Source organism: Sporothrix brasiliensis, assembly GCF_000820605.1.
Source record: "Sporothrix brasiliensis 5110 chromosome Unknown Cont18, whole genome shotgun sequence".
NCBI lineage: Eukaryota > Fungi > Ascomycota > Sordariomycetes > Ophiostomatales > Ophiostomataceae > Sporothrix > Sporothrix brasiliensis.
The window spans coordinates 2,413,344-2,436,597 of NW_024467137.1; the positions used below are offsets into that span (position 1 = coordinate 2,413,344).

A 23,254-nucleotide genomic window follows, 5' to 3' on the forward strand; every position below is an offset into this window, starting at 1 on the left:
TCACCTCCGCATCACCCTACGGCCACAGACGCCCGAGCCACACCAAAAGCCTCCCGTTCTTGACCCGATTGCAGGTTTTAGCATCGCTTCCTGGCTGGCTCGTGACCCGCATGCGCCACAGCGGCTCCCAACAAGCCTCTGTTGGTGATCCTCGGCCATCTCTCGAACCGCTGCACTGATCGTCAACATCGAGGTCAACGTCACCCGAGTGAGCATCCATCCACACGCATACGGCTTCGTCGGCGACACTACCTACATATCCGGTCACTTCTCTACGACCTCTCCCTCCCCCGTCTCCACCATGGCGGACAACATGCCCACGCTGCGGAACGACCTGTCCATGGTCGCCCGCAAGGCCCGGCTGACCTCGGCCGTCGAGGATGTTGACAACATCATTGCCCAGCTTCTCGAGGCCCGGGATAAGATTGCCGCAGGTTAGTTCTCTCTCTACGAGGCACTCGGGTCTTGGTCCTAAGCCCGATGTCTTCTGCCCACAGTCCTCTAACGATGCAGCAGAACAAGACCCGCATGCGGCCAGCCTTATCTTGACGAAGTTGCAGAATCCGATAAAAGAAGGATTCGAGGCTGTCAACAATGACCTCAAGGCGGTCTCGAAAACACAAAAAGAGTTCGGAAAGGCTCTGGATCGGGTGAGTGCATCCTTCCCCCCTCCCTATCTCCCTTTGTGCGTGCTTCACTAGAGGCAGGCACCTGCACCACCCAAGCTAACACTCTCAGTCCTTCCCGATCACCCCGCTCCCGACAGAATACGATGTCATGCAGAAACATCCTGCCCTTATCAACCGTGCCATCGCCATGCACCTCCTCCGCGAAGGCCATTTTGATGTATCCCGTGTCTTCATGGATGAGGCACGCGACATCGCCGCTATCGACGGGAGCACTGCTGGCGGCGCAGACGACGACCAGGCCGACGACGACGACGCTGGCGATGACGCATCCATGACCAACGGCGACGTCGAGTTTGACGGGCACGGCAACTTTACACAGACGGAGTCCATCTACCTGCAGGACAAGTTCCAGCGGATGTACTCTATTTTGCAGGACATCAAGGCACACAACGGGCGATAGGCGATCGACTGGGCTCGCGAGAACTCGGAGGAGCTCGAAGAGCGCGGCTCCAACCTCGAGTTTGAGCTCTGCAAGCTGCAATTCATCTGGCTCGCCAAGTCGGGGATGCACGAGCCGCGGGGCGAGTATGATGACAGCGAGGAGGACGAGGAAGACGGGGAGGGGTTTGGCCATGCCGACTTCGCCGACGCGTTCGAATACGCGCGCACCAACTTCCACCGCTTTAGCAAGCGCCACCTCGGCCAGATCCAGCGCCTGTCGGCTGCGCTCGTTTTCTCCTCCAACATTGACGAGTCACCTTACGCTGTGGCCTTTGCGACCAGCACCGCCTTTGCCGACCTGGCCACGTCATTCACCCGCGAGTTCTGTTCCCTGCTCGGCCTGTCCGCCGAGTCACCACTCTACGTTGCCGCCACGGCCGGTACCATTGCTCTGCCGCGGCTAATCAAGTTTATCGGGGCCACCCGCAGCAAGCGCACCGAATGGACCACAGCAAACGAGATGGCCTTTGAGACGCCGCTGCCCGAGTCCATGACCTACCACTCCATCTTTGTCTGCCCAGTCTCCAAAGAGCAGACCACGGCCGCCAACCCGCCCATGATCTTGCCTTGCGGCCACACGTTGGCACACGACTCGTTGCGGAACATTACAAAAGGCTCAAAGTTCAAGTGCCCGTATTGCCCGATTGAAGGCCAGATTAAGGATGCCCGCCAAATCATTCTATAGGACCACCACGCACCTTGACACGCAACGTCGCGTTTTCCTTTTCCTTTGCTGCTTTTTGACCACACTGCTACTTTTTGCTTTTCGTCTTCCACTGTCTTTATTTTTTCATCGCTGGCGTACTTGTGGGACGGCTTGTTGGATATGGCGTTTTTGATTTTTGTGTGTGCTTATTTCATAGGCTCTTTTTGCTGTTCTGGATATACTGGCTAGTCGTTTCAGTCTTTTTGTTGCAGCATCACCGCAGCTACGATTCTTTTGGGACATGGCGTCGGGAATTTTTCAAGGTTGGCTAGGAATCGGCGTTGAACGGCAGCGCCCAGTGGTTTTTTATATGTTATCTTATTTCTCTCGGCTCCGATACTTCAGTTGGCATTACCAGCCAGAATAAACATTTGAACATTACATTCATAATCAACAGAAGAGCAGTGTCAAGTTAATAAGCCAGACTCGACTGCGGCGGATGGCCGCTTTATGTGTATTTAAGGAACAACTGAACAAAATGTGACACCTTCATGAAGCTACGGTATCAGATACGATAAAAGGAGAAAATCGAGGACAAGATGAAAACAAAATACATTGCCGAACGTCTCTCGGCCATGCCCATCAGCCCCTAACCTTTCCCTGCCTTTCAAATAAATAAATAAAACGCCAGAGTATATATAGTAAGTTTGAAACGGAAATACGGTTGATTTTGGAAACAAAACAAAAACAAAAATAGAATGGGGGCTGCTATCCCTCTAGGGAGGAATGCCCCGGTGATATAGACAAGGAAAGACGACATCATAAAGTCATGAAACGTAGGGTGGATGGTGAGGAGGTACGGAATACAGAATCTCGGCTTTGGGTTCGGACAACAGCCAATCTCCTTTTGGTGCAATAATGTGTTCTGCTGTTCTTTTGGGTTTTGTGAGGTTATATCGACGAGAAGACCGGTGGAGGCGATAAGTGGCACGCTCGGTAGTTTTCAGCCCCATGTTTAAATTCGAAGAAATTAAACCCGAAAGGGGCGGCCGCGCGGAGGTGGGGACGCGTCAGGAAGGAATGTAGATTTTTAAAGAGAGAAAACAAAATGGAAGAGAAATAACGCGAAATGAAGTGGACAAAATTGCGAGGAAAGCAGGAAAAAGACGGGCCGGCCGCTGTGGTCTTTTTCTGTCTGTTCCAATGTCTAATCTCCGCCCCCTTAGTCAATGGTCATTCGGCTGGGAAGAGGGGCCTTCATGTCGTTGAGGCCAATGGAGTTCACGTCGTACTGCGCCGTCTTCTCCTCGCCATCGGAGCGCTTGAGAATGTGTGCCTTGAGGCCGCTGCCAAAGTTGCGCATGCACACAAAGGCGTTGGTAATGGTGAGGACGATGAGCAGAATCGTCAACACTGCAAAGGCCGTCAGTGACTTTTGCACGGCGGTGTAGTTGTGCTTGTAGCCCGCCTCGTAGATGCGCACGAGCTTGAAAAAGAACCAAGCCAGGCCGCACATGTACAAGACAATGCTGATGGCCATGCCGATCTTGATTTCATGACGCGTGAAGAAGGCCGCCATCAGCAGGATGGCGATGGTGATGGGAATGGCTGCGGCCGTGAGGGCGAATTCGACGTCGGTCTTGCCTGTGACAATAACGAGGAACTGGACGGTGAATCCGAGGAAGAAGAAGAAATCAAACTTGAGCAGCGCAATGTAAATCTGGTAGGCGAGGAAGCGCTTCTTCATGCGGTAGTCGGCGCCGATCTGCTTGAGAATGTCCCAGGCAAACTCCTGGTACAGCTTCCATGCAATGAAGCCCATCACGACCGTGGCAACACCAATAATGATGGGAATGGCAATAAGGAACGGCCGGACACGGGCCATCAGCGCGACACTGCCAATGTCAGGGTTGATGGCGCCGATGGCGGCCAGTGAGTTGATGGCGAGATTGATCTGGTCGGTCTGGATGGCCGTGTAGATGAGGAAGGCCAGGTTCGCAATGCAGATGCCAATGACCTGAATCGTGTTTTTCATGCGGAGAGCGTCCCACACAAGTACCAGCTCGTACAAGAAGGCGAAAATGAAGAGGGTCAGGAATGTTGGGATGGAGCGGTAAAAGGAGTTGTTTTGGCTGTTGTCCTTGTTCTGGATGACGTTGGACTCGAACTCAGCAAAGAGGTATCTGCATGGTAGTTAGCATCGTCATCTCGCGGTCAGATGGGGAGGGTCCCCGGACGACCCGTGTCTTTGTACACACGCTTCAAATGCCAGGCAGATGATGGCCTGCAACAGGACGGTCAGGGCAAAGGCCTTGGCCCATTTTGTTTCGACAAAGCTGAACATCTTGCGCGGCGGTTCGGCAACGGCGTTCTCGCGATAGTAGTAGCCGTTGTTGTTGAACGGCTGTTGGGCAAAGGCAGGATCCGGTGTCAGAAGCGACCGCCGGGACTCTTGACGGGGCGCCAGGGCGGGCGAGCTTGTGGGTGTTGCTGCCGGGAATATAAGAGTTGAAGGCGTCTTGACGCAGGCGTGGCAGAGAGGCGGGAAGAATCAAGAATCAAATTTTCTGTCGTCGCCGTCGTGTGAACGTCGGTAAAAGAGCGGCGGCAGAATACGAGAAGAAAATCACTCGTGAACGTGACGAAATGGAGTCGGGTGGTGCCGAGTGGAGATGGAGAGAGGGTGCCGGACGCGAGGGATGGCGACGTGGCTGCCCTTTCGTATTCGAAATGCGGGTTGGCGGAGTTGTTGCTTCGCGTGTTGCAATGGCGGTCGTGGCAGAGAGACAGAGAAAGGGGGAACGGAGAGGAGAGAGAGATGGTGTCGATGCGATGTGAAGGGTGACGAAATATGGAAAGGAGGGACAGTAAGCAGGGAAAAGCAGGAATAAGGGAAGGAGCGGAAAATAGATGCAAAATGGAGGATGATGGAATGTACGACGTAGAAAATGAAAATAAACGAGTTCTGGGAAACTCCGGACGCTGGAGGCAAGAGCGACCAAGATGGAGATGGAGGGTGACCCTCTGGCCAAAAAGCGGGCCTGCAGCCGCACTTATTCTCCCGGCGTTTTAGGAGGGACGCCGCTATACGAGGGCATGCAGCAAGCAAGGAGGGAGGGTGGACGAGACAAAGAGGCAAAATACAATATACTTTCGTCGGATTCATACAGTATCTTACCCAAAACACAGAGAATCGTCAGCGCACGAGGTCACGCTGGAGAGACCGAACCCTGAAAACGTGGTTTGGGGTTGCAACCAGGGAAAGAGCAAAGGGATCACAAAACAGGGCATATCGTAAAGAGCGATGGGTTCCAGGGAGATGCGGGCCAGGGGTCCTCCTGCCTGTCTGGGATGCGCAAGGCTTAGTCGACAGAGGTAGACGTCTGGTCTGTTTCCTGCAACTCTCTTCACACTGGAGGACTTGGAGCGGCAGGACCGCTTGTAAGTTATTTACTTCTTAGGGGTGCATGCTGCACTGGAACCGTGCTGGCACGCTGTGGCAGTCCTCCCGTCTGCTTGTGATCCCGGGGCAGATGAAACAAGATCGGAGAAAGATGTGTTCGAAGGCGGAAACAGGGGCTCAGGAGGCGGCACTGGCTGCCTCGGTATGAGGTCTGGAGGTGTAAACAGCGCAAGGAGGGCAGAGGTCGGCATCGATGAAATGTTGAAAAAATGAAGTGGACAAAAATTTACAAGAGAAAAGTGACAACCCAATACAATTGAAAATGGAGTCACAGGGCAACACAGGGCAACACAGGGCAATACAGGGCAATACAGGGCAATACAGGGCAATACAGGGCAATACAGGGCAAGAACACCTTGGAGTAACCAAGACGTCGAAAGAGGCCAGAACCACCAACGTCGACTTCGCCGTGGGGGAGAGATCGACCTAACGACACTGCGCCTTCCTCAGAAATGGATTCGAGTAAAAAGAAACAGCAAGTCCGGACGACATCGACTGTCTTCCTGCCACCAAATGGGGCGCATCTGCACTAAAAGTCGCAACGGCCGGCCGCTAGGCAGGGGAAAACACGCCAGAACCCGCTAAAAGTATGGCGGAGCAGCGGCGGGTCAGGAACGCCTGCAAGAACGAGAGAAAAGGGAGGGACTTTTGCGAACCAGAGAGGTGCAAGGTCAGGGTCGCCCTCACATCGTCCATGACTTCCTTTGTCCTGCGTACCGCCGGAAATCCCGAGGGCGATCCGCATCCGAATTTAGGGGACGATTTGTATTGGTGCATTTCAGCAGGTTAGCGAGTAGATTTAGTGGGCTGACCTGCTAAAAAAAGACACTGAACCTGCCGCTAGCACAAACAGTGGGATTTTTCGCTCTCAAAACATGTGTTGTTCCTTCCAAATTCGGCCGCTTTGTGCGAGCAGCTGTTCCGCCCGCGGTTGCCCAAACCGTGCACAACGACCGTAGCACAGTGCAATGCGGCGACAGGCCTCTCATAAATCTTACAACATATTCCTCATGGACAATACACAGGGAGATCTTCAGCGCTTGGCCCAGCTTGGCCCAGCTGGGCCACCAGTGTAACTGTCACAGCCTCCTTGTTAAACAATGCCAAAAGGCAGTGGCCGAGTGGCTGAGTAGGTAGTTTGGAGCGAGGGGTTGAAGTGCACATGAGCCGTGCATGATATAATTTGCACTGTAGTTAGCACTGTATTTATCGCTTATCGCCGCAGACCCCCTGAAGAAAAAAATGGGGCGGCTGGCGCGTGCGCAGTGGCAGGGCCGCGAAAAACTAGTGCGCAAATGCAGAAGCGCCGGCAGAGCATCGCATCGCATCGCGTCACGGCGTCTGATTCCCACGTTTCCCACCAAAAACGCCGATGCGCATTGGAGGCCCGCCTTTTCGGAACTCCATCGGGCCGCTCTGCTTCTTGCACGCCACACGGTCGACAACGGACGTGGTGCACTGCATCTTCAGCAGACCGTTTGTCTACCTACCTTCCTTTGGACGTCATCTCAAGTCGCGTGCGTCGCCTCATCTAGCCGCGACAATGGAGATTGATTCGGACGAAGAGCTTCTGCACCGGCTCGCGGCGGGCGGGACAATGAATTAGTGCGTGGGCGTTGCCAATCCGAGTGACTGCGGGGCGGGGCGGCTAGACGTGCCGAGATCATGCCAAGAGACAACTTGCTAACACGTTCATCTTCCCAGCGACCTCTGGCCTCGCCTGCTCGAGACTGTCATTGCTCGCCTTCACGAGGTATGCGTCCACCTTCTCTGTTGTCATTAATGGCCCCGGCAGCGATACCATGCTGACATCCTACTCCTCGCCAGATCGTCGAGAACGAGTATCCCATTCCCGTCATCCCTCCGCCGCGGCGGACACAGTCAAAACTCCCCCAACCGACATGGCCAAATTGGTCCCACCACGATGCTGCGAATGGGGTCGGCGTGGCGTCGTCGTCCCGTGCGCCCGTGTCGAGTCCAAGCCGTGGAGTCGACGCCGGGGGTCGGCCGGACGTCGACAAAGAGAACAATGACCCCGACTCAGCAGCGGGCCCGTCCACTGCGGCTAGTGAGAGCAGCAGCAGCAGCAATGGCCCCTCCAGTAGCTCTGCAGCCGTTGCGGCACCTGCCGAAGGTGCAGAAAACGGCTCTTCTCGCAACGGGGTTGCAGCACCGGACGCCGTCCCTCGCATTCCTAGGCCCGTCCTCGAACAAGTCGATTACATCATTACCACCCTCAAGACCACCTTTCGCAAATATCCCCCGCACAGCATTCAGCGCCTCGCCGAGCTGATCATCGCCCCGCGCCAGCACTACCGCTACCTCGCCCCCTACCTACACGCCGTCGACCGCGTCGTCAGTGTGACGAGCGGCAGCAACGCCTTCCCACTGCCGCCCGCCGTGCCCGAGCCCGAAGCCATGGAGGCCCTCCAGGCCGCCGTCATCCCATCGGCACCAGCAGACCCCGAGGACGAAGACATGGACGGGGGCGGTCTGGCCCTCGCCGCCAACCCGGCCAGCGACGACCCGCTCGGCGCCCTGCTTACACCCATTCCCTGGCTTCGCCAGCGGCCGCCCAGCGGCGCGGGCACCATGACCGACGACGACGGCTCGAGCCCGCCGAGCTCCTCCGACGGCAGCGACATGGCGTTCAGTGCCACCAGCAGCACGGCCGGGTCCGTGCACGGCGGCGGGGCGAACGCGTCTCGCGCCCCCGCGTCGCTGCTCCAGCAGCAGCAGCAGCAGCAGCAGCAGCAGGCACAGTCGCCTGTATCTCTGCAGGGCCACCCGCCGCAGCACCGGATGGAAGTGCGGACCGAGGCGACCGAGACGATTGACGGGCCCAACGGTGTGGGCAGCATCGAGACCGTAAGCGTTTCGATCAACGGCATACCCAGCCACGGCGCCATGATGGCGGCGGTGCAGCGCCAGCAGCAGCGGGGCATCACGCAGGGCGAGCTGCTGCGGCAAGAGCAGACGGCCGGTGTTGTCCCTGTCAGCCAGCTGGCCCGGGTTGCGGCCGCACGAGCAGCGGCAGCGAGCGGTATGCCTGGGTTTGGCGACCGTTTCCGTCCCGGCGCACACGACAACGATGACGAGGACGACGAGGACGACGAAAACGACGACATGGACGAGGATGATGACGACGACATGGCGCGCCATGCACACGGCGGGCGCCCAGGTGTTACTGCGCCGACCGGCAGTAGCCGGGACGCCCACGCCCGGCCAAAAGCGCATGAAGACACGGACATGGGTGGGACTGAATCGGAAAAGCCGGCCGCGTCGGCTCGGGAGGGCAAGCCGACAAAGCAGGACAAAGGAAAAGGCCCGGCAGGAAAGCACAACGACGACGACAACAAGAACGAGGACAAGGACGACGATGAAGAGATCCCGCACGCTCGTGGTCCGCAAGAGATTGGCGCAGCCGATATGGGCCCACAGCGCCCCTCCAGCCGGCTTTCGACAGCGGCCGCCGGCGGCAGCAATGGCAAGGGCAGTGCCGGCCTATTGATTGGCAGCGCTGCCGACGCTAGCCAGATGGACATGCGCGACATTGACGTCGAGGCTGCGGTTGGCCGCAAGGCGTCGGCGCTGCCACCCGGTACAGTGGCGGCACCCGTGGTCCCCTTCTCAAGCCGAGAAAGCGTTCGTGAGAGCGCTGGCGAGGCAGAGTCGGATGCGGCTGGAGCGCCGAGAGCCACAACACCGTCTGCCCGGTCTACGACACCAAAGCGGGAGGCAGAGAACGAGCTACAGTCCGACGGCCCCGTCAAGAAGCGAAAGGAGGACCACGGCGAAGGCAGTGCAGTGAATGGCTCTACAGCGGCACCAGCAGCAGCCATTGTAAGCAGTGCCGTGACTGTGGCGGAGTCCAAAAAGACCGGTGGCCAAGAATCAGAGACCAAGTCTGCAGAGGCCACCGCTGATCACCCGGCTGATCCGTCATCGGAGAAGGGAGGTGACGCATAGACCGCGGTCAAGAATAGTATCATAAGCGCGTCTGCTTCATTGTTCTTTTGGTCTGGGTTCTACGGCAGAGGCAGGATACCAAGTTCAGGAGCGTGTTTCTTTTCGTTTAGTAGCCATGTTTTCGTTAAATATATATGGGATCCCGGCCCTCAAGTTGGTTCAACCGCAGTGTTGCTATGGATTCTGCGTAATCGTGTTGTGTGATGTAATACTCGTTGGTTTATACCGTCAGTGCGGTAGGTTGCGGTTAATCTGGTTTTACAGCTTTAGTCGATATCATATGATGTCGTTGCCTCTGAAGCTGTCTAATGCAAGGTTCCTTGAAAGGATTTTATTATTTGAGATGAACGACAGTAAGACTAATTTTAAAGTATGCCATCGTTATTGATTTGAGGTTAAAAAATCATGTTATCATGTTATCATGCTGGTAGTTTTTCACAATTTAATATTGTTGCCAAATATTCAAAACATGTCGATTGATTTTTAATTCACATTGATATTATGATAGAATATTAATTTTATGTTGCGTTTACACAAGGCTCAGAATGTTCGCTGTGAGGTGTTGACATAAATATGGAGATATCAAAGTCCATGCAAGGCTGGTAGCTCTTTCCCCATGACGTATCCGGCGACTTCCTATCTTGTACGGAGTTCGTATACACGGCAGGTGCGTGCGGAGAAGCGATCCGAATACAACCCAGAGATAGAAAAGGCCACTCTTATCGCCATGCAGGATGCGGACAAATGCTGCAGTTTGCGTAAAACAACTTTCACGGTAACGACAGAAGCATTCTGCAGGATAAACCAAGACAACACAACACACCAGTTTCCCTGACAACGACAATGGCGACTGTGCATGGAAATGTGCTCCGCATGGGACCTGCCGGTGACCAGTGGTACTACCATCGGAAGGAGCGATTGTACGATTTGACGCGGGGCTACGGCAAGGACGGTCACGATGGCAAGGGCGACCAACTGCCCGCGCAGGATGCCACTGTCACTATTTCCACGACCACCGGGCCTTCCGACACGCGCATTGCCCTGGCACCAAGCCAGACGGCGCTCGTTATCGTCGACATGCAGAACTTTTTTCTCCACCGCCGCTGCCGTGACCACCCGACAGGCCGTGCCGCGGTGGCGCCGACGCTGGCGGCCATTGACAGCTGCCGACGGGCGGGCATCCGAGTCATTTGCCTCAACTGGGGCCTGACCGACCACCACCTGGCGACGGTGCCGGCGGCGGTTGTAGCTGGGTTCTCGCGGATGATGGTGCGGGAGGACGCCGACAAAGAGCCGACGCCGTCCGGCCTCGGTGTCGACCGCGGTGATGGCTGCGGCCGATGGCTCGTCAAGGGTGAATGGAACAGCAACGTGTATGAGGGAGAAGGCGAGGGAGATGCGGCGGTGGACAATCTCTCGGTGGCCGTCCAACCCGATTTGGGCGACGTGCTGTGCGATAAGACACGCATGTCGGGCATGTGGTCAGACGACGCGCCATTGCGGCAGTACCTGACGGAGCTTACAACCATCCGCACGCTGCTGTTTGCCGGCGTCAACACGGACCAGTGCGTGTTGGGCACGCTGACGGACGCGTACAACGGCGGTTGGGATTGCGTGGCGGTGGCCGACTGCTGTGCGACGACCTCACCACACGGGCAGGAGTTGACAATGTTTAACGTTGCGGTGAGTTCGGGATTTTCCCTTTAATTTCTTGAGCTGGTCTACGCGGTCATGTGAACTGACGAAAAATAGGTTAATTTTGGATTCGTGATTGACAGCAAGGCGTTAGCAGCCGGCGTTGATGTTTACTGTGCTGCAAAGACGGCCGTTTGAGACAGACCCTCACAGACACAGACTCGGTCCAAAATGCAGCCAAAAGCGCCGGAAGAGGTAATGGACTACGCCCACGGGACGGATCAATCCATGACGTTCGACGTGGCGAGGTACTTTATGTGGTTAAATGACATAGCCAGGTCCAATTAAGTTGCGTCGGCATCCGTTGTTACTATCATTTCTTGTCTCTCTTTTTGTTTCGGGCCAAACAGCACCTCAACATCTCCACCGTACTCCATGCGCCCGTATATCCGGCAATGGCCGTCCCGAGCCTAAGTTTGTCCCCGTACCCACGTATTTCATCTTTTGCTGAAGAAAAGGCCGAATACGAGAGGTTCTCCATACCATGAGCGAGTTAACGTGAATCATAAAGAGACATAAATCGGGGAGGTATTAGAAAATAGAGGAAGACCAACATAATGAGCCTATATGTCGTACCGTCGTACCCCATACGAGGAACGTGGTTTAAAAGCTTGGAAATTAAGCTACATGCGCAAAAGATACCACTCACTACACAATGAGAAGCATATCCACGAGAGATTGGAGTCGACAGAGACTAGACAACAAGATTGTACGATTCGCGTGGCCTGCTCCAAATTTATCAGTCTTAGACAACAGCATTCCAATCGACGGGATCAGCATCACTCGGCCACGGTGATGGGACGACCAAGTATGTCCAAATATGGTGACTAGTGTTGATCCGTCAGAATTGTCTGCGTAGTTTCCACAAGTCACATTCCAAAACGAAGGAGCTGTGGATAGGGATGCGGCGGCCGATGCCAAGTAGTCGTTGAAATAGTGGGGTGAAGACTTCAACTCTGTTCATGATGTTTTCAGTACGTTCTTGACAAAGAAAAGTCCTTTCTGTCTGATGTGAGTCGGTTAATTTAAGAGTTGCACTTGTTTGCTCTTTAACCGTTAAACTCCTTATTCTACTCGTCTGTTTTTGTTTTCTCTTGCCGCGAATGCCAAGTCGCTTCCCACCAGCTGGTCCTGCCAATACTCAATATATGTAGGAAGACAGACGATCCCAGTTGTCCTTGGAAGAATGAAAACTCCGATACAGTTAACTCCAGTGAAATTCAATGAAATGGCAACCAGGAGTTGTTGTTGCCGCCCTTTTCTTCTCTTTGTCTTTTCTTGTGCCCTTTCCTGAGAAAAAAACCAACAAAAGAAATGGGGTTGTGTCGTAAAAATGGTCATAACGCTTGGGGAAATAGAGCCAGGCACGTAAATGCCTCGAGCATTCCATGCCAAGTTCGGATAATAGTACAAGCCGGAAAAAGGATAGCAGCAGTTGATGATTCGCCAGATACCCCGAACAGCGAGCAATGTGTAATGGCAGACTCGTAGCCTATTCTGTGTAGTCCGGTTGCGAAACAAGAGGTCGAGTGACAACGAAAGGACTTGGAGACAACTCCGCCGGGCCACTGACATGTTCGCTGGTACGTATTTGACGAGTCCTGCAAAGAGGAGAAACCACCCGTGCCGGTGGTAGGTGCTATCGAACAGGGGCGGCCATCGACATTCAATGTTGTCGAACGAGCGCCTGCATCGTCTTCATTGCTCTCGTCGGGATAGTGTTCAGGTATATCCGGTGTCCGGTAATCGATTGGTCGTGTTAGAGCAGATTTGATGACAGTAAAACGAGGAAGGCGAGTGGGCAGGCTATGCCAGTCTTGTCCTATTTCTGTCGAATCCGCATCCTCACTTCCGGTTCTTGCTCTTGGTCAAGATGTCGCCCTTGCAGATGCCGTAGCTACAGCATGCATCGGGGCTGAGCTTGCCGTTGAGAATGAGGTCGATCTTGGACTTGTGTACGTGTTAGCGGAACGGGCTCCATGCCATTCTGAATCAAGTTAGATGTAGACTTACATCAGGACACGGTATTGGCGTTGCTTGGGCGATGCTGGCAAACGAGCCGACAACAGCGGCCGCAGCCGAGAGGAGAAAGAACGGCTGCATCTTGGTGGTGATGAAAAGAGACAGAGGCGGGTGCGAGTCGTGCGAGCAGGGAAAAAGTCCGCGGAGAGGGTTTCCCAGGTAGACAACAAAGAGAAAAACAGACAGCCCAGCCGGGGCAGGCTGAGGTCGGCACGACGTTGCAAGAGGGGCGGGACGAGCCCAAGACGATATGGCCACAAGAAACAACGACGAAAATATCAACACGATAGTGGAGATGAAGGCACGGCCAAGAGGGGGAAGGAAAGAAAAGGAAAAGAAAAAAAACAAAAGAAAACAAAAGAGCCAAAAATAAAAGGTGAAAGAAGAAGCAGGAGGGAGTGGGCTTTCCCGATCACATATATGCTTATTTTGGAGCGAGCTAGTCCCAAGGGGAGGAAGGTACAGGTTTTGTTGTTGGTGACTGTTGGCGCCTGCCTGGCGAAACTGTCTGAGCCGGCTATGTGAAGGAAGGACCGCGGAGACGATGGTTCTTTCTTGTTTCGGCGTTGGGTGGGATTTACGAGGTACGGGGATATTCTTGGCATCTTGCGAGGTACCTCACTTGCCCGAATTCCATTGTCCCAGCGGAGGAACGAGAGGAAGCGCAGAAAGAGAAAAGGACACGAGAAATGCGACGACAAAGAAAAAAGCATACCCCTGCCGCATACGCTGAAGCAGCTAAGGAATGCTGGGGGCAGCCGGAACCGGATGGTGGATGCGAGAGGAAGGAGTGAGGAGTGAGGGTGGGAGGATTGGGCAGGCAGGTGGGATGGGCTGTGGTGGACGACTGGTGGATTCAAACGCTAACGGACCGGTGAAAGGCACTGACTGATACGAGACCTTAAGGGCAACGATGGCGTGGCGAGAAATGATGAAAAGGGAAAGGGCGATGCAGAATTCGATAGCGAGACCACACACGCGAGGAAACAACGATCGGTCGATGGAAAAATGGAGAGAAGAGGCGGGAAGCAGGCGCTACAGTCGGTTCAGAGTGAGACATCTAGAGCGACATGGCTTGTGATTATGTGTCTGTCCGTCTCTTCGCTTGTTCCCTGGTCCGGCCTTTTCTATTCGAGTCGTGGACATGCCCCTGCCGCCAGTCGAACACGAATTTATGGCGTCATGAGTCGTAAGAGGGCAGAGCCGCCTGTGCGGAGGACCTAGGCACACAGCAAAAAGCAAGGGTACACGATTGAGGCACGGTGCATCGTGACATGCTATGTACGAATACTGGCCGCGATTGATTTAGTTCCCTCCAACGTGAACACGAGAAAATAAGTACGACGTCGGCGATAGTGAGACTGGGGAGCAGGAAGAGGACTGTTGAGCCGCGAAGAAGAACCCGGAAACGAAAAGGCGACGAGAGGCTGAAGAAAAAGGGGGGTCGCTAGCTGGCACGCTAGCACGCTTTCCCTGAAGGCATGGAGAGTTGGGACGGTTGCCCAGGAGCCAGGGAGGGAAGCAAGTCCCGGTACAAAGATACAGAAGTACGAATCGTTCGTAACACTGCATTTCAGAGTTCGGGTGCAACATATCTTACACCTTGGTCGTTGCCGCCGTCGGAAACACCTGTGGCATTCTCTTGTGTTTTTGTGCACCTTCGCGAGCGCCAAGCAGACAGCCGCCGGGGTCGTCTTCAAGGGCCCCTGCCCCTGTGGGCTGATGGCTGAGGGCGCGAAACGAAGAGGTGACAAAGACAGAGAAAGACGACACATGCATGTGCACTTTGTAGTAAAGAAGGCAAACGACCTGCAGACATGTCCCTCAACCAAGGTAGAATTGGGACAGTGCAAAGGCTCCCGACCAGGTCGCAGTAAGATACATGGAATCGGGAGGCGCCAACGAGTGCAAACAGTGCTCGCACTGGGCACCATTTTTACAAGATGCGTCTTTGGAGAATACGTCGTACGACGGATGCCGTACACATAATGTCTCGACTGCATGGCATGGCAGCTTCTGACATGTGCATGCTGGTGCTCTATACGAGGTCGAGAAGACACGCAACAGCGTACTAGAGGACGAAACTCCCTGACTCCCAATACGAGGTGTTGGTGTGCTGATGTTGCATCACGGTGCCACAGACTCGGCATTGTGTACAAGGGCTGAAGGGGAAAATACTTTTGCGAACGGGATTTTGTCGACCTTGGCCATCCGCTGAGGCCACTGGCTAAAAGACCCTAACAACAAAACCCACATAATGGAGGAAGGACGGTTCTGTTGCCGAGGGCTAGAATGTCGTACACTGAGAATCCGAGCAACAATAGTTCGATCCTCGCAAAAGGCCAACTGGGAAAAGCGAGGGCGGTTGGACTAATCGCTTTTGGCCGTGCATGAAAACGACTTTGCGTGGTTTTTGGTCTGATGTTGAGGCGGGAAGGCGACGCTTTTCACATGAATGGTGATGGAACGCCGCTTCCCGTATTCAGCCTTATGTTTCTCGTCGTGGCCAGCCTCTCTCTTATCGTGCAGGCCGCCTCGCCTCCCCTGCTATCAAGCCCCATGGTTGATGGTTGTTGCTCCGCACGAAATATTGTTTTGATCCCTCGGTTTCCTCTCCCACAATGACACACAGCCACCCTGGACCATCCACTCTGTCGTCACAGCCCTTCAGTGGAAAGCTGGACGAGCCAGATACTCCGAGGGATGTGAAGCCCCACAGCGCAATGCCTGAGTGAGTCCCCAGGTTCATTCTTCATTCCTCCGTAGACCAAGTCACACCGATACAGCTCAAGCGACGCCCAAACACTCTGTAAGTCTTGGACACCTCCAATCGTGCAATACGCGACATCGTAAACCGTCGTGCTACAGAACGCGTCATACGGGTACCGCCGGCGGAAAGAAGGAATCAACGGGAAGGAGCGTTTGCTCGCAAACAGTTCGCGGAGGACAAGACGGACGATGCTCTGGGACAGACAAGACGCGCTCCAGTTGTCGCCGTTGTCGCCTTGGAATGCCACAGGTACGACCTCTGGTGGAGCGCTTGGGCATCAATTCATGGTGTCCCGATGGGACACAACAACAGATTGCAGAGAGCTCCAGAGGCGCAGAGGCGGTAACAAAAGGCTGGCGCTCCTTATCAAAAACGAGAGATAAACGTGAAGAGGATAAGACACGAGCTGAGCGAACTTTCAGAGACGTCCTTTGTAGAATGATTGTGCGTGCTCCACCTGGGGCACAATGTAGGAATTGGGTTTGTTGTGCTATCGCCCAAACGGGAATGGTAAAAAGGGGTGCACGATGCTTGGCATTGGTCATCCTGTGTGCGGATGGCCCGCGCAGGTTGCCAGCGAGCATTTCTCGTGCCTGGCCCATGCTCTCTCTCACATTGCTCGGGGGTCGTGCAATTCGTATCTTAGAGTCAGGTTCCAAAGGGGCCTTGTGAAACCGTTGAAAAGTACCCGTGCCACCCCCCGATTGAAAATGGTAAGCAGTTCAAAGACAATGCGGAATACTACCCAGTCGATTTCTGGGACGTTGAAATGCTGCGTCCGGCCTGCATCTGTTCCTTTACAAAGTCGGATGCTCGTATTTGTGCGAAAGCTGCCCAGGCCCTTGCCGGCGACGTTACATTTTGTGTCCGCAGACAGACTCTGTTGGCACTCGCAGGATGGAAAGAGGATTACTGAGGATGATGTGAGATATAGAGGCGCGCCTCGTCCTGTTTTGACTGTTGACACAAAGGCCGAATCGAATTGTCACCTGCCAGCGTTCCCGAGTCCCTTATTCCCCAGTGCGCCTCAGCCCTACACTGGCTTGCACTGGCACCAAATGCACTGCTTCGTTGCAATGCTCACGACGAACGACGGCGACCTGATAGCATGCTCATTCTCCGCTGACAATGGAGAAAAGAATACTACTGCAAATGCGGCTCCCAGTGAGGAGTGTCATGCCGCTGTCATATGTCGTCCCTGATATGATCGCCGCTGCTATTTTCCCTTAATTCTGTCGATCCGCCTGTCACTGCCAGAAAAAACTGGGAATGCAGAAGAAGAACCCGGCTAATGGAATCTGCCTCGTCGCGTCTTCCTTGATTAATATGGGGGCATCGTTACAATATGTTTTTCTGGCAGGTCTAATAAGGTTTTCCGGGTCCGGATTTTCTGTTTGGGGGTGACCAAGACGAAGGACCTCTCTGCAACAGCTCTTCCATCCCCAGCTTCTTTTCATCCCACGTGCTCCTCTCACTCTCCCGTATTCATTTCCCCTACCGTTGTATGCTGTACTTCATGGCTTTTTGCACCTCCTGCGTCATCTGCGTTTCTACGTTTTCGTTTTAATTCGACCTCGTCGCTCCTTCCTTGAACGATCGCGGGTTCGCTACTGCCCAACACATCTAGCCTGAAAAGCCTCATTTTCATTTTTGGATTGCTGCTCCTCGCTCCTTCCCTCTTGTTCCTGGCGATCTCTTGCAGGCTAACCCCTTTTCTGCCCATTCAGGACTAGGCTCTCCATCCTTCACCACACCACTTTTCTCTACTTTCTCATACCTGCACCACAACCACAACGATGACCACGACCACCACACCCACAAAACCGAATGCTCACTCTCACCATCTTCTGATTCCGTTCCTGCGCCGTGTGCTAGGTATGCACCTTGCCGCTTTACCCCTGAATTGAGCCGCTGCTGCAGGGTACTTTTCAGGGTTTTTGTTTTTGTCGCTCGTCCCCTCCCCCTGCGCAAAATCCTCCTGACGTCACCCAGTGTAGAGTGCCTTTTGGTTTGGGACAGCCCCGTCTAGCTTTCATTTTTTCAACTTGTTCAACCGCCCCCTGCCTGCTTGCTCCGCGCCGCATTGGTCGTATCGCATATTTTTTGCTGATATTCTGGTCAGCTTCCCCCGAAATGGGAATCCAATGCGAGGATCGTGGACGGACACGGTCTTGGTTGTACACGTTGCTGTGGTCGATTGCCCAAAAGCCGACCTTGCCTTTTCTTTTGGGCCCTTTAGTTTGCAGACGAAGTTGCTTTCACTCTGTTTTTCACCCTGTCCCCCACTCCAGTTCGAGGACTCTTTACGGAACAGTCAACACAGAGACATCATCTCACTTCAATCTGAGCGGAGAAGCACTGAAACTGAAAAGCTTATGGCTTTTCGTTTTTCAAGCGACATTGGAAGACCAAGTTGTCGCTGTGCGAATAACACGACGCGTTCTCTTTCCCTTGGGCAATGACCAGTTCAGTCATGTCTTTCATCGTTGTTCTCCTGCACATGTCCCCAATTTTCCTCGTGACTACCTCCGCCGTGATGTACAAGCGCTGATCTTCCTCGAGATGAAATTGAGGCTCATTGTTGCTTTCATCTTGTCACAATGTCCACAGGATGATACCCGTATTCTCTGACTAGTGTTCGACGTTGTCTTACTCCGAGGAAGGGACGCAGCTTCAAAAGAGGCATTCCTTGATAATATTTCCCCTCTCGTGTGTGGACTTTACGCGTGAGAACCGGACGCGCGCGACAAGATGGTGGAAACGTTTGTGACCGTCCATCGCGGGGAACCTTTTCACAATCTAGCTTTGAACATGCCACAGTCCGGTCCTCACAAAACAAGACGAGCGTCGTAAGTCAATGGCTTTAATTTGAAAATCCATCCATTTAGCACCGAGCTGCCTCGACTTTGCGATTGTTGTCAGACCAGAAAGAGTGCAAGCAGTCCTTGGACTTTGTCTGGAACTTGTGTCGATGAAACCTGGCATGCAAATATGAGGAGACAGACAATGTATCCGCCATCCTTGGCCGTGTATGCTATGGAATATGTACACGTAACGGGTTTGGTTTCAATCCGTGGCCGCCGAATTTCAAATGCCCACATCTCTTTCGATGGCCACCCATGGGATGCACGCTTCGTCGATGGCCAAGCCCATTGCTCCTCACAGGATGAAATGTCGGAATGCATCATCGCCTTTAAATGTCACTATCGTACTCCTCTTGCCGAAACCAGCCACGGCCTTCCACGAGATCTTCGACGCCTTGTTCTATCAAACGCCTGTCTTCCTCGTTGTAGAAAAAAGCACGCTGCACATCGGACTTATCGATCAGCACATCGCACTGGCAGTATTGGGCTAGGCGGGGAAGATGGCTCGGAAACAAAAGAACAGAAAAAAAAAAACAGAAAGGAAATAGAAAAAGCGAGGAACCTACGGACGCCAATAGTTGGGCCATGGTGTCTTGAGTCACCAAATTAAACCATATTAGGTTGATGTATTTGGTGCCATCCCGGCGGCCCACACGGTCTCTGTGGTCCATCCAGTGCACCTTGTACGTGGCCTGGTTGTTGTCGAGGATGGCCACGATATTCTCGAGCTTGGCGTCCTCCGCGGGATAGATGATGCCGGCTTGGTCGTCGTCGGCTGGGGTCGTTGCTGCCGCAATAGCTGCGGACGCTTTGTTGCGGGGCTTAGCCTTCCGTGCCGCGCGCGACGGTGCTCCGGGTTTGCTCCTCGTCAATTTGGCGTCAACTTTGGCGTTCTTGGTGGCGTCCTTGGATGCCCCGGGAACGGGCTGCTCGGCCCAAGACGTCGAGGGTGTATGCATGGCGACTCGCCTGGCTTGGCTCCTAGTCGTCACACCCATGATGGACGAGGGCGCTGTAGATGTGCGACGTGCTGAATTTCTCTTCTCGTCTTCTTTTAAATAGGGTCCTTATTGTCCCTTGGGACATAGTTCCTCTGCGAAGACACTGCCCATTATTGACTGTACAAGCTCCGTGATGGCCACGACGTCGTTTTCAATGATTTGTCACGCTTGTGTTTGATTGGCCAGCTGTGCCAGACTTTGTACGCAGCTTCTACCAGGGAGCCAATCAAAGTTGCCACCATTCTGTCATCCATCTTTTGATGTTTTGGACCGGTCTCGTCGTCTGCAAAATCACACAAGTCTCATCGATGAAGGTAGTACGAACTTGCAAACGATGACTTATTCTGATTACGAGAAACCGTTTTGTCTGTAAAAATGACCGACTAGTTTATACTGCCAAGAACCCCATTGGCTATTCCTTGCCAAAGTTGCCACTAACAGCGTCTCTATACACACGCACACCCGGAGACACGAACGAGGCGGATATGTCTGGTACCACTCCGTTCTCGACCCAGTCAATCACCGTCTGCAAAGAGGTCTGCAGTCAGCGTCCGTTTGAGGTGTTAATAAATAATAGGCCAATAAATAATAGGACACGAATAACCGCTAGGTGTCTTTGGGATTGTTGAGTGGACTCTGGAGCTCGATATTGACGTATAACTGCTATCCATTGTAGTAAGATGTCGCGAATTGAGGGAGATTTAACTCAAACCGTACTTGCTACATATACAGAGATGCAAGATAGTCCAAAAGGGAAATTGGATTCTGCTGACGTAAACACAATATCAAACAAATATGAAGAAAGACGTCGCGCTCTTGGAACGGAAGGAGCCCGTCGACTAGTGGTAGGTTTCCCGTGACTATCTACCTCTTCTCGCCTCTGCTCTTTTTATTCAGATTACAGCTCCTCATCACATAATCGCTTGCTGTGCTCAGGACCATCGACCATCGGGTACAGTCATCCAAGGCAGTTGGTTGCTTTCGCAGAAAAGCCACGCTCATTTGAACCCAATCGCCAAGCGCGACTCCATTATAAATTCAACTTGCGCCGCCTCTTCTGCCTCTCTTCCAATCTTCATATCGCTCACATCTCAACCTGCTCTTTGCCCGGCCTGACCCTTTCTTCACGTGGCAGACCCAAGGCAAGAAGCCCAAATTGCACCTCGATCCTTACCTTCTTCTCACATTCTAGCCTTATCTCCTGTCACAACCAGTCACATCTTCCTCTGTACTTTCTTCTTACGAACTCTGTATAAAGACACTGCCCCATTACACACGCCGGCCAGCAAACCAACCACACGCTTTTTGTGTCATTGCCATCATGGCCGATAGTATCAAAGACGGAAGCGAATCGCCAGGCCGGATCGTGCGCACCTTGAGCTCAAGCGGTGTGCTTCCTCGGCTGTCACCACCGGGCGACCAAGAAGCCACCTCATACTACCGGTACCTGCCATCCCAACCACGTCTTCTGGGCCGCACGACGTCGGGGGTCATACCGTGGCCGCCACCTCTTCAACCCTTGCCGAACGAGTACGTGTCTCACCGAGAGTCACCAAAGAACGTCTTGGCGCCCATTGGTGACCACCCCATCGTTGCCATCTGGGACAACATCGAGCTCCTAATTCAAGACGCACTGTCCCGCTTACCCTGGACGTCAATCGACGTTTTTCGAATCGGCTTGCAAAACAAGCGAATCCTTGATCGGCCAGTTGTTGTGTGGGTGGGAATCGACACCAGCAGAGTGTCCTGGGACAACCAGGTCGCGCCCGCCCTGCGAGCAATCCGCACCATCCTAGACGATGCAAACTTGCGGGACGTGGAGAGCGAGTTCCGCACATCGGATGTCCACTATCTGTCGAGCCCTGTCTTACTGAGTCCCAGTAAGATAGACCTTCTGTCTCCGAAGTTCTACGAGTGCACCAACGTCATTGGAACGGCTATTGGGCAGTCTTTTGCTCCAACGGACAACGACAACGTGCAAGGTACACTTGCGTGTTATCTGACATACGACCATGGTCACGATGACGGATGTGACATCGACGCCGTGTTTGCACTGACCTGCCGCCATTCGGCCCTGCCATTCAACGTTCACAGATCCAAAGACAACAAGCCGTATGCTCTAACGAGTCCAGAGCGAGAGCAGTGGAAGGTGGGTGTGCCCGGCATAGCCAAGTTGAAATATGCTCTCCAAACATCGAAAGACGAAAAGAACATCTCCCAGGCCTCCATAGAGAGTGCAGTGAAACTGGAAGACTTTCACCTTGTCGACCGCTACGAGCCTATATTAAGAGACTGGAGCACTTTGTTCGACAATATTGTCCCTTTTCTCGCAGTGGAGGACTGCGTTGTGGGGAGTGTTGTCCACTCTCCGGCACTGCAGCTCTGGAAGACGGGTGACCATCCGTGGTCTCGGGACTGGGCCCTTGTTCGGCTGGACCGAACAAAATTCCCCGACAGCGGGAACGGGTTAAGGAACACGGTCGACCTGCGGGTCAGAAATCTCCCAGCCGGCTTGAGCAAGTTCCCCTTTCCCACGGACCGGCTCCTTACGCTCTCTGACAAGAGAAAGGATATCGTTACCCTACAAGAGATGCGCGACACAAAATCCCTTGACGGTAACGGCAACCGGTCCCTCATTGTTGCCAAGAATGGGGCGAGTACTGGCCTCACGTTCGGAAGCCCCTCCGAGCTCATGTCGACCGTGCGTTACTGTATGCCCGGTGGGCATTCATACACGACCCATGAATGGTCGATCGAGGGCAGTCTCGATAATCCCTTAGAGCCATTCTCTCAGAGTGGAGATTCTGGCTCGTTGGTTTTCACCATCGAGGGGAGGCCGGCGGGCATGGTTACGGGAGGTGCTGCCGTCGGGGGGAATAGTGGCGTCGATATCACCTACGTGACGCCGCTGGAGGTGATCCTAAAGGACATTGAGGATTGTTTGGGGAACAGAAAGGTTAGATTGCTGTGAGCAAGCACTGGCTTTTCCATGTCTTGTTTGTTTTCTCTTCTCAGTTTAATTTCCGTCACCTTCTGGCTTGTGTTTATTTCCCCCCCTCCTACCTATTTTAAACTTTATGTGACTTTTTCTCGCTTGTGTTTTTTTGTATACACCCATTTACAACATACAAGCGAGTCCTTATTCAGACACTAAGAAACGGAGTTTCGGGAGATGCCGCTCTCCCAGAAAATGTGGAGCGGGCCACGAGTCATTGGTTAGTTAATAATTCGTTCTTCGTATTGATACTGCATCATTTCTGGGCTGGTGGCTTAGGTTGCGAGAACCTCTATTGTCCATGCTGTACTTCTCGTAACGTAAGGTTATGCCTCTACCATTCTGATTACTCTTGAACGGATATTCGGCGATGAAAAACGTATGGATCTTCGATACCGATGCTATTTTAAAATCTAAAACTCATGATCGCTGAACTATATGCACACGAGTGGGGTGTCTGACTGACCGTGACGCTCCGCGGAACACATCCACGGAGCTAATGACCAACTTCTTTTCTGACAAGAAAAGTCCCCCTCACTTCTTGAAGAGTGAGGGTATGACTGGAGGGTAAGATTTCGCTCTCATTGCAATACATACGGTGACGCGTACCTCATCCTCTTTTCGGGTACAAAAGAGCCGTCTCACTTCAAGAAGTGAGACGGCGAGACTGGAGGATAAGACTTCGTTCTCATTCCAATG

General features: G+C 53.6%; 8 protein-coding genes across 8 annotated transcripts; 5 read left to right on the forward strand and 3 right to left on the reverse strand.

The window, feature by feature from the left end:
- Positions 1-301: 301 nt before the first annotated feature.
- SPBR_01987 (uncharacterized protein) lies at positions 302-1,089 on the forward strand (the record flags this gene model as incomplete). The annotated part of the gene is made up of 3 exons (XM_040760296.1): positions 302-434; positions 517-650; positions 739-1,089. The coding sequence occupies 3 exons, from the start codon at positions 302-304 to the stop codon at positions 1,087-1,089; spliced, it is 618 nt and encodes a 205-aa protein (XP_040619645.1).
- A 105-nt stretch (positions 1,090-1,194) lies between these two features.
- Positions 1,195-1,815, forward strand: SPBR_02054 (uncharacterized protein; the record flags this gene model as incomplete). The annotated part of the gene is made up of 1 exon (XM_040760363.1): positions 1,195-1,815. The coding sequence occupies one exon, from the start codon at positions 1,195-1,197 to the stop codon at positions 1,813-1,815; it is 621 nt and encodes a 206-aa protein (XP_040619646.1).
- Positions 1,816-2,998: 1,183 nt separating this feature from the next.
- On the reverse strand, positions 2,999-4,120 carry SPBR_01839 (uncharacterized protein; the record flags this gene model as incomplete). The annotated part of the gene is made up of 2 exons (XM_040760149.1): positions 2,999-3,959; positions 4,035-4,120. 2 exons carry the CDS (start codon positions 4,118-4,120, stop codon positions 2,999-3,001), a joined length of 1,047 nt encoding a protein of 348 aa, XP_040619647.1.
- Positions 4,121-6,782: 2,662 nt separating this feature from the next.
- SPBR_01377 (uncharacterized protein) lies at positions 6,783-9,208 on the forward strand (the record flags this gene model as incomplete). Its single annotated transcript, XM_040759688.1, has 3 exons — positions 6,783-6,844; positions 6,944-6,992; positions 7,067-9,208. 3 exons carry the CDS (start codon positions 6,783-6,785, stop codon positions 9,206-9,208), a joined length of 2,253 nt encoding a protein of 750 aa, XP_040619648.1.
- An 843-nt stretch (positions 9,209-10,051) lies between these two features.
- SPBR_01959 (uncharacterized protein) lies at positions 10,052-10,915 on the forward strand (the record flags this gene model as incomplete). Its single annotated transcript, XM_040760268.1, has 1 exon — positions 10,052-10,915. One exon carries the CDS (start codon positions 10,052-10,054, stop codon positions 10,913-10,915), a length of 864 nt encoding a protein of 287 aa, XP_040619649.1.
- A 1,833-nt stretch (positions 10,916-12,748) lies between these two features.
- Positions 12,749-13,006, reverse strand: SPBR_02144 (uncharacterized protein; the record flags this gene model as incomplete). Its single annotated transcript, XM_040760451.1, has 2 exons — positions 12,749-12,853; positions 12,917-13,006. 2 exons carry the CDS (start codon positions 13,004-13,006, stop codon positions 12,749-12,751), a joined length of 195 nt encoding a protein of 64 aa, XP_040619650.1.
- A 5,882-nt stretch (positions 13,007-18,888) lies between these two features.
- SPBR_02051 (uncharacterized protein) lies at positions 18,889-19,518 on the reverse strand (the record flags this gene model as incomplete). The annotated part of the gene is made up of 2 exons (XM_040760360.1): positions 18,889-19,032; positions 19,126-19,518. 2 exons carry the CDS (start codon positions 19,516-19,518, stop codon positions 18,889-18,891), a joined length of 537 nt encoding a protein of 178 aa, XP_040619651.1.
- Positions 19,519-20,881: 1,363 nt separating this feature from the next.
- On the forward strand, positions 20,882-22,531 carry SPBR_01601 (uncharacterized protein; the record flags this gene model as incomplete). Its single annotated transcript, XM_040759911.1, has 1 exon — positions 20,882-22,531. The coding sequence occupies one exon, from the start codon at positions 20,882-20,884 to the stop codon at positions 22,529-22,531; it is 1,650 nt and encodes a 549-aa protein (XP_040619652.1).
- Positions 22,532-23,254: the final 723 nt, after the last annotated feature.